The 14,336-nt window shown below is 41.8% G+C and overlaps 1 protein-coding gene and 1 pseudogene across 3 annotated transcripts in view; one reads left to right on the plus strand and one right to left on the minus strand.

Moving 5' to 3' along the window:
• The window catches only part of PRKDC (protein kinase, DNA-activated, catalytic subunit), a 203,611-nt gene that overhangs the window by 164,166 nt on the left and 25,109 nt on the right, over positions 1–14,336 (plus strand). For all 3 annotated transcript variants that reach the window (XM_040487835.1, XM_040487836.1, XM_040487837.1), the window contains 4 exons: positions 4,294–4,468; positions 5,881–6,071; positions 6,863–7,043; positions 7,841–8,001. In XM_040487835.1, coding sequence (XP_040343769.1) covers positions 4,294–4,468; positions 5,881–6,071; positions 6,863–7,043; positions 7,841–8,001 — 708 coding nt within the window. The remainder of the gene's footprint in view (positions 1–4,293; positions 4,469–5,880; positions 6,072–6,862; positions 7,044–7,840; positions 8,002–14,336) is intronic.
• On the minus strand, positions 10,258–11,625 carry LOC121038009 (alcohol dehydrogenase class-3-like; annotated as a pseudogene).

The raw sequence follows: 14,336 nt of genomic DNA on the forward strand, positions 1-14,336 counted from the left end.
TTAACTAACTGAGCCACCCAGGCACCCCTGTTCTCAGATTCTTAGGTAGTAAGTCTGTCTAGCAGCCCCAGGCTCACCCTTTGTAGTTGGAAATGGCTGTGGATGTTTCATATCTTCCTTCCTCCATACTACATCTTCTTGGAATTAGAAACAGTTTCTATTTCTTGCAGAAAAAAGGAAGATTCTTTTCATTAGCTCTACTTGCAGCTGGGGCCATCTTCTAAGGCACATGGCTAAAGAGGAGTGCATGTGGCTTCTCAGCAGGAAGTTAGGGTGCTTGGGCCAGATGGAGAAACATGTGTGCTCCCTACTACTGCTCAGACTTCTCCAAACTGGGAGAAGGTTCTGGTGAGAGAGGGGAAGGAAGTGAGCTGCAAGTGCATTACTTAGAAATGTGTAAGAATTACTAAGATGGCTAAAACCCTTCCATGTGGCATGCTGGCTTTTCTTAGCAAGTTGTCAACAATATGTTCCCATATAAATAAGGGCTAGAGAGAGGTAGTACCAGTACCAGCAATATTAGACGTGAAGAGAGAAAAATAGTTCTAGTGTGAAGATCACATAAAGCTTTCAGTGCATTTCAGTTTACCTGCCCATGCTCTTTGAAACTCTCCAAAAGTAGCAGAACTGAAATTAGAGTTTTGCCTTTTTTTCATTACCAAGCACACCATTAGGTGCTGGAGATACTAAATTGAATAAAATATAGACATACAGACGAGCAGTTATAGTACAATAATACTAAAGGACAGTCACATGGGAAGGACACCTGACCCAGCCTTATGGAAACAGAGAAAGCTTCCTGGAGTAGGAGGTCATAGCTAAGTTGGGAATTGAGAGGTGAGATGGGTGGAGGGAATAACATATAAGACCCAGAAGTGGCTCGGGACAGTTGGTGTTTTGAGTGGAGCAACGGTTGAACTTTAGCCCCTGCTTAAAGGCCGTGCTTCTTTGTGCAGGAAGCCCTGGGATCGAGGTGACCAGATATGCAGTTTTAAAACAGTATTCTGATTGTAGTGAGGAGAAAGATTGGAGGAAGGGCAAAGGCTTGCCCAGTATCAATCCACGTGATTGATACGGGTAGCCAGTCTAGGTTCTCCTCCAAGAAATAGGAGGAGGCGTGGATGAGGCAGTGTGACTGGTTCTGCTTCCCTCTGTGTCATTTGGTGGATGGGGTGCAGGAGGAGGAGTGTTTTGTGTGGCCGATGGTGCATTCATTTCAAGACATCCTGAATTTGTGAGGCATTTAAGACAAGCAAGTTGTGATTTCTATGCGATAATTTGTACGTAGGAAATCTAAAGTTCTGGAGAAAAAGAATTATGCTTCCGATAGAGGTATGATGTGTGACTGGCATGTGGACTGTCTGGAGTGGATATGGCGACCAAGACGAGTTGCCAAAACAGACCTATGGCTCTGGGAGGAGCAAAGGGAGAGGTGCCCACAAAGGAGCTGAAACCAAACGGTGACATTAGATGATGACCCCGAGGGGCTGAGCCCACAGGAAGGGGCAGAAGTCATTACCTGGGAGAGCAAAGGTGTGCAAAGACCGAAGTGCCCTTGCATTGAGGGGAGGCTTGTGTTGACTTTGGTGAGAATCATTTCACGAGAGCAGAAGTCAGATCATAATGGGTGGAAGAAGAGATGAAGGTAGAGATTCAGGGACAGTGAGCGCAGGCTGTCCCTAAGGAGGCCAAGATGCAGAGGAGCCAGTGGGTTCAGGGAGGAGTTTGGTCTTTAGGGTGGAGGTGCCTGAGGGTGTTTAAAGCCTAATGCTAGGGAGAGAGAGGACGTCACTGGGGAAATCGGATTTCTTGTGGAGTTTGCGGGGACAGGATTCAGGCAAAGGTGAGTGGGAGAGCTCATCTGTTCTCTCTGAGAACTGGCCGTGAGGCCCTCTGCAGAGGTTGAGCTGAGGAGAGCTGAGGACAGTGAGAGAGTGGTGGGCTATTGTGGACTGTGGTGGAGGGCCTGGAAAGCCACGGAAGGACTGTTGGGGCACACAGAGAGCCTGGCTACTGTGTCTCTGGTGCATCTGTAAGTGTGTAGGAGCGGACGAGGCATGCCCTCGATATACCCAGAGTGTGGTTTTGCCAGGTGGGTGTAACACAGGGACAACGGCTGATGATCTTGCTATGAAAGTGGTGGCTGGCTTAACTGCACATGGAAGGAAGCGGAAGCGGAAAGAAGGCAGGTAAAGTTACCAGAGGTCTTGAGATTATAAAGCAGACATAACAGGAGTTTGGTGAATAGACTGGGTTTGTGGTCATAATGGGGTGATTTGAGGTTAGGAATTTGGTGGGGAGGAAGTTGTGAGTAGTGATGAGTAGCACGGTGCGGCTCAGAAACTGTACCCAGCAATGTCTGGGTAAAGGCTACTGTTCCTTCTCTCGTGGTCACCGTCTGGCGAGAGAACAAGAGCTGCACTTTGACCCAACAAAAGTTCAAGGTGGGCAAAGAAAAGAGAGGTCACCATGCTAGGAGAGCCCAGGGAACAAGAGAGATTCTGCCTGGTAAGAGGGCTTCCTGGAGAAGGAGGCATTTGGGCAAGGCTTTATGGAAACAGCAGGGTTTGCACGTGAAGAAAAGAGAAGGATGTTATAGATACAAGATAAATTCAAACAAAATCATGGAGGTGAGAAACTGGGAATTGAAGTCTGCTCTGAACATATTGACTACGTCAGAAGCTGTTTGGAAGATTGGCTGCTCAGGGAAAAGGCAGAGAGACTGTGAAGTCTCAATGTAGGGAGGAGGTGGTGGGAACGCAGACAGCGTGCGAGATGCTCTGTTAGTGATAGAAGAAGCCCAGAGACGCTGGGAATGATGGAGAAGGTGCAGCTGAGGATGCCTCGGAATTTTAGCCTTTGCGGTTGGAAGGGGGGTAATTACGAAGGCACTAGTTTGAGGAAAATGTCTTTGAACCTTGATAGGGAAGATTTAAAAGACGTTCACACAACAACCAACATTTATACACCTAAATTTAAAAACTCCTGTGCCGTAAATAACACACTACAAAGAGTGATGAGACAACTCCTACAATGTGAGAAAATACTGGGAAATCATATATTTGCTGTGGATCCACTATGCAGAACACCTAACGGACTCTTTATAACTGAACAACAAAAACTCAAACAACCCAACAAAAAAAGGGCAAAGGATCTAAATCGACATTTCTCCAAAGTAGATCCACAGATGGTCAACATTATTAGTTATTAGGAAAATGCAAATCAGGGGCGCCTGGGTGGCGCAGTCGGTTAAGCGTCCGACTTCAGCCAGGTCACGATCTCACAGTCCGGGAGTTCGAGCCCCGCGTCAGGCTCTGGGCTGATGGCTCAGAGCCTGGAGCCTGTTTCCGATTCTGTGTCTCCCTCTCTCTCTGCCCCTCCCCCGTTCATGCTCTGTCTCTCTCTGTCCCAAAAATAAATAAACGTTGGAAAATGCAAATCAAAACCACACAAGACACCACTTCACACCCACTGTAATCAAAGAGACAGTAACAAGTGTTGGTGAAGATGTGGAGAAATTGGAACCCTCATATGCTGATGACAGCGTAAAATGGTGCGGCCGCTGTGGAGAACAGTCTGACAGTTCCTTGAAAAGTTAAACGTAGAGTTAGCATGTGACCCAGCAGTTCCACTCCCAGGAGAAAAGAGAGTGTGTGTCCACACAGAAATCTGTATGCACAGAAATCTGTATGTATCTGTATTCAAGATAGCCAAAAGGTGTAAACAGCCCAAGAATCTATCGGTAGATGAATGGGTAAATAAACTGTGTTATATTCATGCAGTACAATGTTATTCAGCCATGTGAAGGAATAAAGTACTGATGCAAACTGTAACATGGATGAACCCAGAAAATACTATGCTAAGTGAAAGGAGACAGGTGAAAATCACCACATGTTTTCTGATTTCACTGACATGAAATGTCCAGAATAGGTAAATCCACAGAGACAGAAGTAGATTAGTGGTTTGGCCATGGCCAGGGGGAATGGGGAGCAAATGCTCATGGACAAAGGGTTTCTTTTTGAGTTGATCAGACGTTCTGGAACTGGATAGTGGTGATGGTCGCCCAACTTTGTGAATATACTAAGAGACACAGAATTGTACACTTTAAGTGTGAATCTATCCCCACGATGAATAAGAACACATCTACATAATTTAAGGGGAGGTGGGGTTCGCTGCTCTAAGGTGAGTTGTGTCATGCAAAAAGGAAAGCAGGCCAGTTAAAAACTTACATTAAATAGTTTTATTTCTAAGTTACCACCTGTATGTCATCGTATCTCTTTCTCTCTTCTGTAGCACAATTTCTCACTTGCCATGAAGCTACTGAAGGAGCTGCATAGAGACTCCAAAACAAGAGATGGCTGGCAGGTGAAGTGGGTGCACAGCTACTCCCGGCTCAGCCACAGCCGGAGCCGGGCCCAGAGCTGCCCGGAGCAGGTCCTCACGGCGCTGAAAACAGTCTCCTTGCTGGGTACCAGGATGCTCTTCCTACCTAAATACGTGCAGCAGCACTGTTTTATCTTACGTCTCTGTGTCTATGAGAACTCTTCTTTTGCTGCTTTATCTTATATTTGCGAATTAAATCTTGTGACAATTTTACTAACTCTTTGGAGCCAAGGTAGTTTTTATCTTAGTAATGCTACTGAATTTGGTATTTGGAGATTTTATTTCTTTATCGATCAAATAAAATTGAAATTAAAATTTTTTTCTTTAATACTTATGCAAATTATGAATCTAATAGCTTAATTATTTTGAAAACCTCGTTTACTTATAAGAATTGCCTTGTAAAAAGTTGAACATGAACTGCCTTTTTTTCTCTCAGCTCTTCTCTTTTTATAATAACATAGCCTTTAAGGCTGAGGGGAGAAAACCTTTCTCTTTGAGAGTTTTTGATCCACTCCACCTGCTCTGCTGCCCTGTGTCCAAGGGTACATGGCACTGTTTACAATCCTATTCCCAAATCTGACTCTTCAGTAGCACAGGGTGTTATATCAGATATCAGTCTCAGTCAAAATTCAAATAGGGGAAACAGGACTTTGTTTGATCAGAGTTAGAACATCACCCTTATGATTGCTTGAATATTTTTAGGGTTTTTTGGTGGGGGGAATAGGGGAGAGGAGGAGGAGTTTGCTGATCCTGAGAAAACATTAGTGCTCATAATAATGACCCAGTTTTAGTGTCCTAGGTATGGCGGTGGTTTGTAACAGTCTTGTGAAATAACAGGGCCAGTAATTTTGATTATGTATCTGAGGGAAATTTGGCAGAGAATTTTCATGGACAGATGAACATGGCAGTGTAGTTGACGGGACTTGCTAGGTGACGGCCCTTTCTCTTGCTTGCGTCCTTCTCACACCTGTGCAAGCTGCAGGCTTGACCAGGGCTAATAAGTTCCTTTCCTAGAACCACACAGTAAGACGTAGAACTAGACCTTTGAATGTAGTAGCATCTGTGGTGTTATCAGCTATAGGCCACATTATCAACTTAAAAATGTACTCTGCGCTATTAAGATACACGCACAAATCACATTAAAAAGAGCCATTTTCTTTATAAGAGAATTTGGTGCCAGTTCTGCATGATTAGAGAATTTGGTGCTTTGACAAAATGCAGAACGATGGTGCTTGAATAAAAGTTTATTCAGCGTTTTAATTGCTTGACTTCTGTAGGCGTTGATACAGCCACTGCTAACAAAGAACATTTTTCATTAATGTGAATTCAAGAAATTCCCTAACCAATGTTTGAAGTCAGTTTCTTATCCCTTCAAGATTTATTTTACTTTTTTAATAGAAAACAACTTTTGTACGCTATGAATATCTTTTTTTTTTATTTATGGCATTCATTTATTTCTGAGAAAATCATGTGTGTTGTATGTTTTTCATCCAACAGGTGAGAGCATATCAAGTTACTTAAGCAAAAATATTCTGGCTTTCCATGACCAGAACATTCTCTTGGGTACAACTTACAGAATCATAGCTGATGCTCTCAGCAGGGAACCAACCTGCCTTGCTGAAATCGAGGAAAGCAAGGCTAGAAGAATCTTGGACCTTTCTGGATCCAGTTCAGAGAATACAGACAAGGTAATGAACACAGGAAGAGTGAGCTTGTTATGTTTGTGTGTTGTGTATCTATAATGTGCAGCCTTCTGGCTACATGAAAGAAATAATGAAGAATGATGATTGCTTTGTGTTTGGAAATATATTTGACAGTTATGCACAGCCAAGTTTCTTATGTGGAAAACTGACATACTCCATGTGTTTCCTGTTTATTTGAACAATACAGACTGTTTTAGTATTAAAAATCAGAAATTTGTGTCAGATTGATGGGAACAGTTCTTCCATGGATTTTTTTAATGAAATTTCACCACCAGCCGCCATTCAGACATCCCACTAGCTTGTGGGGCAAACCAGGTTTTTCTGCCCTTTTTTAAGTAGTGTCTGCTTTGCTTAGCTTTTTTAAAATGAATTTGTATTTTCCATAGTTAGCAGCTTCTCATCTCACTGTGCCCATCTCACTTCAGTTGTTAGCCTTGCCTTCTTCCTCCACAGTGTTAGCAATATCTGTGCAGGGTGGTGAGGTTAAAGCACCATCTTCTGTCTCTCCTTCGGACAGGCTATATGACCCCCAGTGACCTTTGGTGCCAGTTCTGCATGATTAGTGGACCATCTGATTTTTAAAAGTACTGAGGATCGTACTGGAATCACTTACTGTTTCACAATCAGGGCAGACAAACTCCCTTTTCCATTTAACCAGCTTTCTGTGATATCTCATGACTCAGAAATCACAAGTAATCTTTCTGTATCATCACAAGTAGAAAGTAGAGTTCTTCGAGAAAACTTCAGCCGTACTCACAGACCTCTGTGAATTCTAGGTGATTGCAGGGCTATACCAGAGAGCATTCCATCACCTTTCTGAGGCCGTACGGACAGCTGAAGAGGAGGCCCAGCCTTCCCTCAAGGGCCAGGGGCCTGTAGCCAACATGACAGAGGCTTACATGACACTGGTGGATTTCTGTGACCAGCAGCTTCGCAAGGAGGAGGAGAGTGCCTCAGGTGAATCACAGAAGGAAAAGCCATTTAGTTTGTCACACTGTGTTAACCAGTCTTAAGACTTTTGTGGATATTTTAGGTTTCCAGTTTGCTTGTTTGTTTTTAAGTGGCAGTTATTCTGAGAAAAGTCTTGCCCTTTTTTTTCATGTTGATTTATTTTTGAGAGAGAGTGCACACACACACACACACACACACACACACACACACACACGAGTGGGGGAGGGGCAGAGAAAGAGGGGAACAGAGGATCTGAAGTGGGTTCTGCGCTGACATCAGAGAGCCTGACGTGGAGCTCAAACCCACAGGCCTTGAGATCATGAGCTGAACCAAGGTTGAACATTAAACTGAGCCACCCAGGTGCCCCAAGGTCTTGTCTTTTTAAGAGGCAGTGACATCTTCAGACAACACAGAGTCTAGCTATCATTTGTCTTTCTGTTTGTTTAGTTTATACTTTCTACATTTTGCTTGTTGCTTTGGTAATATTGGCTACATGGCCTGCCTCTTGCTCCTGATATAAATTCAGTGACCAGAAGCTGCCCTGTGTTCCCACCCAGCCCAGGAAGCAAACTGCGCTTCATGCAGAATGCATGATCCAACAGAAGAGTAAGGTTCAAGATGGACGCTTTCACATATGGCCCAAAACTACGTCTGGTGTTGGTTGATCTAAATACGTGTGAAAAAGAGAACAGTGACATGATACAAAATATAAACCAAAAAGGGAAATATAGTCATTTGTTAAATTTTACAGTTTATATAAGTGGATATATTGACCATTTTTTCTTCTCTCCTGTCCTTGGTAGTTATTGAGTCTGTAGAACTGCAGATGTATCCAGCCCTTGTGGTGGACAAAATGTTGAAAGCTTTAAAATTGCATTCCAGTGAAGCCAGGCTGAAGTTTCCCAGACTGCTGCAGATTATAGAGCTATATCCTGAGGAGACCCTGAGCCTAATGACAAAAGAGGTTAGTATTTGAATTCTGGTGAAGACAACTTTACAGTACGTGAAGACATGTTTCTGTTTATATTTAAACACGTTAGTATGTGTGGTGCACAAGTTACACTTTTTCCTAACCAGATTGAATTTTACTACATTCCAAAAACATATAGAACTTAAAGTTGTATACAGCTATATAAAAGAGTGTTCACATTTACCAGTTTCCCTTTGTGGGTGTTGATAAGAACACTGTCTGAACAAGGACCCCAGGAAGAGGAGGAGTTATGTTTGGGACAGAGGCGGGAACTTTCTGGAACACAATTTGCTGCCCATAACGAGTAAGCTGTAGTCTGGAACATCTGTTGGTGCCTTATGCTCAGTTTATGATTTATCTCAGGGAGAGGGAGTACATTTCAGCTGGCTTCCCACCCCCGTGACCGTAGTGCCTTCTGGCAGCACCGTGTTCACAGGATCCTGAGTCCTCTGCGCGCGCGGCGAACAGCCAGGGTGCGCGGGCACTCCCCCACACGGTCTGCTCACCATTCGTGTGTCCCATGAAGGCCTCCCCCACAGGTCTGCATCAGCCTGCTGCCTTCCTGTCATAGGGGCCATCTGAAAGACTCCTTAATGACTTTTCTAGATGTTTAACTAGAAAATAGGGCCAGGCTTTGAGTTAATAATATGATAGTTTAAAAAGGGTAGCATAGTACTCTATTAGCTTTACCTCGTATATTTTTAAACAATGCTGGTATCTGAGCTGTGGAGACTCCGTGCCTGGCAGGGCTTTATACTACACCCTCTGACCCTCTTGTGGTTGTGGAAGAGTAGGGATTTTTCCAAAAGATCCTAAAAAGGAGATGAAAGTAACTTCAGAAATGTAGTGTATATATATGTGTATGTGTTTTCCTTAAAGACAAATGAAGAAATCATTAAATAAGTTATGATTTTAGTTTTTCCAAAATAATATTTTATTTACATATGATAAAAATAGCATTTCGAATTTGTGAGGAAATAAATGGAATGTTCAGTCAATGTTGTTATGGCACCAGGGATGAGGAGCTAACCATTATTGAGCACTCCCTGTGGCTATATGGACTGATGCCTTTTATCCCCACACACTTTGCTCTTTCCTCATTTAATAGTTGAAAGGAGGAAGCTTGCCTAGTTCACTCGTACACCAACATTCCAAGTGCATCGGATTTTATCTTAAAACTAGCACATTAAAAAGCATGGGGCGGGGGCAGGGGTGGTGGGGAACATGAGCAAATTTAAAAATGGCCTTGGAGTGAAGCTATACAAAAACCAGAAGCTATAAAGGAAAATAATCAACACTTCTATCTGGGGAACAAACAAAAAAAGAGCTGATGTCTGCCTCTATAAAATAAATAGACACTAGAAAATGGTCAGAGGAAACACATGTATGATTAAATATGTAAGGAAAATAAACAGACTGTGTACCCTCACTAATAATGAAATGTGAAAATTAAAATTAGGTATTTTTCACCTCTCAAATTGACAATAAATTTAAAAAACTGATTGTCTCCAGAATTGGAAAAGATTTTGGAGACTAGTCAATCTAATACATTTTTTTAAATTGAAGTTTAAGTTGACATAACAATGTGATATTAGTTTTAGGCATACAGCATAATGATTCAATAATTCTGTGCATTATTCAGTGCTTATCACAATAAGTGTAATTCCCGTATGTCACTATACCGTGTTATTACAGTATTATTGACTGTATTCCCTATGCTATACTTTACTATCCCATGACATACTCATTTATTTCACATATGAAGAAATTACTTTTATTATGTTAGAATATTCCTTAATGAGCTAGCAATTATTCATGTAAAAGAGAGTTCAGAAAATAAATTCATGACTGTATTAGCTTTGTCCTTGATTAGAGATTTATGAATTATATGCAACATAGTGTTCCCCAGAGTAGGTTACTCTAGAAGTAGTAGTAGAGAAGGTCTAAGAGACTAAACTTGGAAGAGCTCCTCCCTGCTTGTCTTGCTGTTCCAGCTGGACCAGCAGACTTAGGTGCAAGGATGGACGTATTTTTCTCTGTTGAATTTAAAGCTTTACAACAGTTTGGGGTGCTTGGGTGGCTCAGTCAGTTAAGCATCCGACTTCGGCTCAGGTCGTGATCTCACAGTTCGAGAGTTCGAGCCCTGGGTCAGTCTCTGTGCTGACAGCTCAGAGCCTGGAGCCTGCCCCAGATTCTGTGTCTCCCTCTCTCTCTGCCCCTCCCCCGCTATGCTCTGTCTCTCTCTCTCAAAAGTAAGTAAACATTAAAAAAATAAATATTAAAGCTTTACAATAGTTTGAATGCTCTTTTCTGCATCTATCAGTTCAAAGGCTTTGTTAATTTGGTCAAACGACAAATTGTGAGTCACAAATTCATCAACTTTTACCTTTTTGGACATATATTCACACCAACTTTGGGACACTTTCCACACCCTTCCATCTTCCAAAGGCAGTGCCTTTCCACATGCGGCCTCTTACCAGCTGAAATGGGTGAGTGGCGATTTCTTCACCCAAAGCAGCTACTCCAACTGCTACGCCGATGCCCCAACCTGTGTGGCACGCCTCCAGTGCTGCTCTTGTGACTTCCGGGTTACCAGTACACCCAAAGGCATAGTTCACTCCTCTGCCAGTCATTTCAGTGAACACTTCTTGGATGGGTTTCCCGAAGTCCTGGGGGTCTAGACTCCTTGGCCCTTGTGAATCCCACAATAACCGCCGATCCAACTCCTCCTAGGCCAAGATGGCACTGTTCATAGCAGCACCATAACCAGTTGAAATGCAATAACTCAGAAGGCAGACGTCACCAAAGTTGTCGAAGGGTCCATTTTAGTAACAGAGATACCAGCCACAACTGTATTTTCAGAAAACTTGTTGGTTCCCATGTAATGTAAAGTTGTCTTTCCTTTGCAAGTAAATCGGCTAGTAGCACCTGGCATTAATCCTTTTCCTTGAGTAACTCTTGTCTTCTGGCAAAGGTTTGTTTTAGGGTTTAGACAAAATTTGCATTCTCCACACTGTGCGATGTAAGTGGGATGACAGTATCATTGGCCTTCAGCTTCATCACTCCTTCACCAACACTTTCCACGATTGCAGCACGTTCATGTCCCAAGATCCCTGGAAAACTCCCCTAAGGATCAGCCCCACTCGTAGGCATTGGTGTGGCCAACTGCAGTGGGGATAATCTTAATTTGAACTTCATGAGCCTTTGGGGGTGACGCCTCTACGTCTGCTATAGACAGGCTTTTCTGCCTCCCAGGCAACTGCAGTCTTGCACTTGATAACCTGGTTCACCACGTCCTCGGACTCGGGTCAGTGAGGGGCAGGCATCCAGAGTGGGCTGCACGGGGCTGGGGATCTCATTTTATAACTGGAAATTTGTACCTCTTAATCTCCTTCAACTATTTTGCTCATCCTGCCACACCTCTCCCCTTTGGCAACCACTAGTTCTCTGTATTTATGAGTCTGTTTCTGTTTTTTGTTTGTTCATTTATGTTGTTTTTTAGATTCCACGTATATGTAAAAATCATGTAAGTAAAATCTTTGTCTGGCTTACTTCACTTAGCTGTATACCCACTGGGTTCATCTTTGTTGTTGCAAATGGTGAGAATTCATTCTTCATGGCTGAGTGATAACCCATTAAATGCATATATCACACTCCATTATCCATTCATCTATCAGGGGACACTTGGGTTGCTTCTGTATTTTAGCTATTGTAAATAATGCTGCAATAAACATGAGGGTGCAGATATTGTTTTGAATTAGTGTTTTTGTTTTCTTTGAGTTAATATCCTACAAGTAGAACTACTGGATTGTGTGGTGTTTCTAATTTTAACTTTTTGAGGACCTCCCTACTGTTTTCCATAGTGGAAATTTACATTCCCACCAAATTTACATAGCGGAATTTACATTCCCACCAACATGCAGGAGGGTTCCCTTTTTTCTACATCCTCGCCAACACTTGTTTATTGTTTTTTTGATACTAGCTATTCTGACTAGCTAGCGAGGTGAGATTTCATTGTGGTTTTGATTTCTGTTTCCCTGTTGATTAGTGATGTTGAACATCTTTTCATGTGTCTGTTGATCATCTGTATGTTTTCTTTGGAAAAATATCTATTCAGCTCTCCTTCCTATTTTTAAAAATGTATTTATTTAAATTCAAGTTAGTTCACATACAATTGCAGCGGTTTCAGGGGAAGAACCCAGTGATTCATCACTTAAATGTAATACCCAGTGTTCATCCCAACAAATGCCGTCCTTAATGCCCATTGCCCATTTACCCTATCCCCTCACCCACCACCCCTCCAGCAACCCTCAGTTTGTTGTCTGTATTTAGTCTCTTATGGTTTGCCTCCCACTTTGTTTTTCTGTTTTTTACTTCCCTTCCCATATTCTCATGTTTTGTTTTTTTTTAATTCCACATGAGTGAAATCCTATGATATTTGTTTCTCCAACATATTTCGCTCAGCATAATACACTCTAGTTCCATCCACATTGTTGCAAATGGCAAGATTTCATCGCCATTTTGATCCCAAGTAATATTCCATTTTATACATATACCACATCTTTATCCATTCATCAGTCAGTGAACATTTGGGCTTTTTCCATAATTTGTCCATTGTTGATAGTGCTGCTATAAAAATTGGGGTGCATGTGCCCCTTTGAATCAGCATTTTTGTATCCTTTGGAAAAATACCTAGTGGTGCAATTGCTGAGTCATAGTGTAGTTCTATTTTTAACTTTTTGAGGAATCTCGATATTGTTTTCCAGAGTGGCTGCACCAGTTTGCATTCCCACCAGTAGTGCAAAACAGTTCCCCTTTCTCTACATCCTGCCAAAATCTGTTGTTTCCTGAGTTGTTAATTTTAGCCATTCTGACAGGAGTGGGGTGGAATCTCATTGTGGTTTTAATTTGTATTTCTCTGGTGATGAGTATTGTTAAGCATCTTTTTATGTGTCTGTTAGCCATTTGGGTGTCTTCTTTGGCTGTCTATTCATGCCTTTTGCCCATTTCTGCACTGGATTTTTTTTGGGGGGGGGTTGAGTTTGATAAGTTCTTTGTAGATTTTGGGATACTAATCCCTTTTATCTAATAGGTCATTTGCAAATATCTTCTCCCATTTCTTTTCTTTTATTTTTGTTGATTGTTTCCTTTGCTTTGCAAAAGCTTTTATCTTGATGAGGTCCCAATAGTTCATTTTTCCTTTTGTTTCCCTTGCTGCTGGAGATGTGTCTAGTAAGAAGTTGCTGTAGCTGAAGTCAAAAAGGTTGTTGCCTGTGTTCTTCTCTAGGATTTTGATGGTTTCCTGTCTCACATTTAGGTCTTTCATCCATTTTGAATTTATTTTTGTGAATGGTGTAAGAAGGTGATCCAAGTTCATTCTTCTGCATGTCACTGCCCAGTTTTCAGCACTGTTTGCTGAAGAGACTGCCTTTTTTCCATTGGAGATTCTTTCCTGCTTTGTCTAAGATTAGTTGGTCATTCGTTTGTGGGCCATTTCTGCATTCTCTGTTCTGTTCCATTGATCTATGTGTCTGTTTTTGTGCTACTACCATATTGTCTTGATGATTACAACTTTGCAATACAGCTGAAAGTCTGGAATTGTAATGCCTCCCACTCTGCTTTTCTTCTTCAACATTACTTGGGCTATTAAGGGTCTTTTCTGGCTCCGTACAAATTTTAGGGTTGTTTGTTCTAGCTCTGTGAAAAATGCTGGTGTTACTTTGATAGGGATTGCACTGAATATATAGATTGCTTTGAGTAGTATAGACATTTTAACAATATTTCTTCTTCCAATCTATGAGCATGGAATGCTTTTCCATTTCTTTGTGTCTTCTTAAGCTTTTTTTCATAAGCTTTCTATAGTTTTCAGCATACAGCTCTTTTACCTCTTTGGTTAGGTTTATTCCTAGGTATCTTACAGTTCTTTGGTGCAATTGTAAATGGGATCGATTCTTTCTGCTGCTTCATTATTGGTGTGTATTGGTGTGTAGAAATGCAACCACCACCATGGATTTCTATACATTGATTTTATATCCTGTGACTTGCTGAATCATGGATGAGTTCTAGTAGTTTTTTGGTGGAGTCTTTCGAGTTTTCCACATAGAGTATCATGTCATCTGCAAAGAATGAAAGTTTGACTTCTTTGTCAAGAATGAAAGTTTGTCTTTGTGTGCTTTGTCTGCTTTGTATGTCTCCTTTGTATGTCTGCTTTGTATGCTTTGTATGTCTTTATCTTTGACATTCTTTGTCAAAGAATGAAAGTTTGCCAATTTGTATGCTTTTTTATTTCTTTTTGTTGTCCGATTGCTGAGGCTAGGACATCCAGGACT

The sequence above is a fragment of the Herpailurus yagouaroundi genome, unplaced genomic scaffold (assembly GCF_014898765.1).
Source record: "Herpailurus yagouaroundi ecotype Mexico unplaced genomic scaffold, PumYag 165, whole genome shotgun sequence".
Taxonomy (NCBI): domain Eukaryota; kingdom Metazoa; phylum Chordata; class Mammalia; order Carnivora; family Felidae; genus Herpailurus; species Herpailurus yagouaroundi.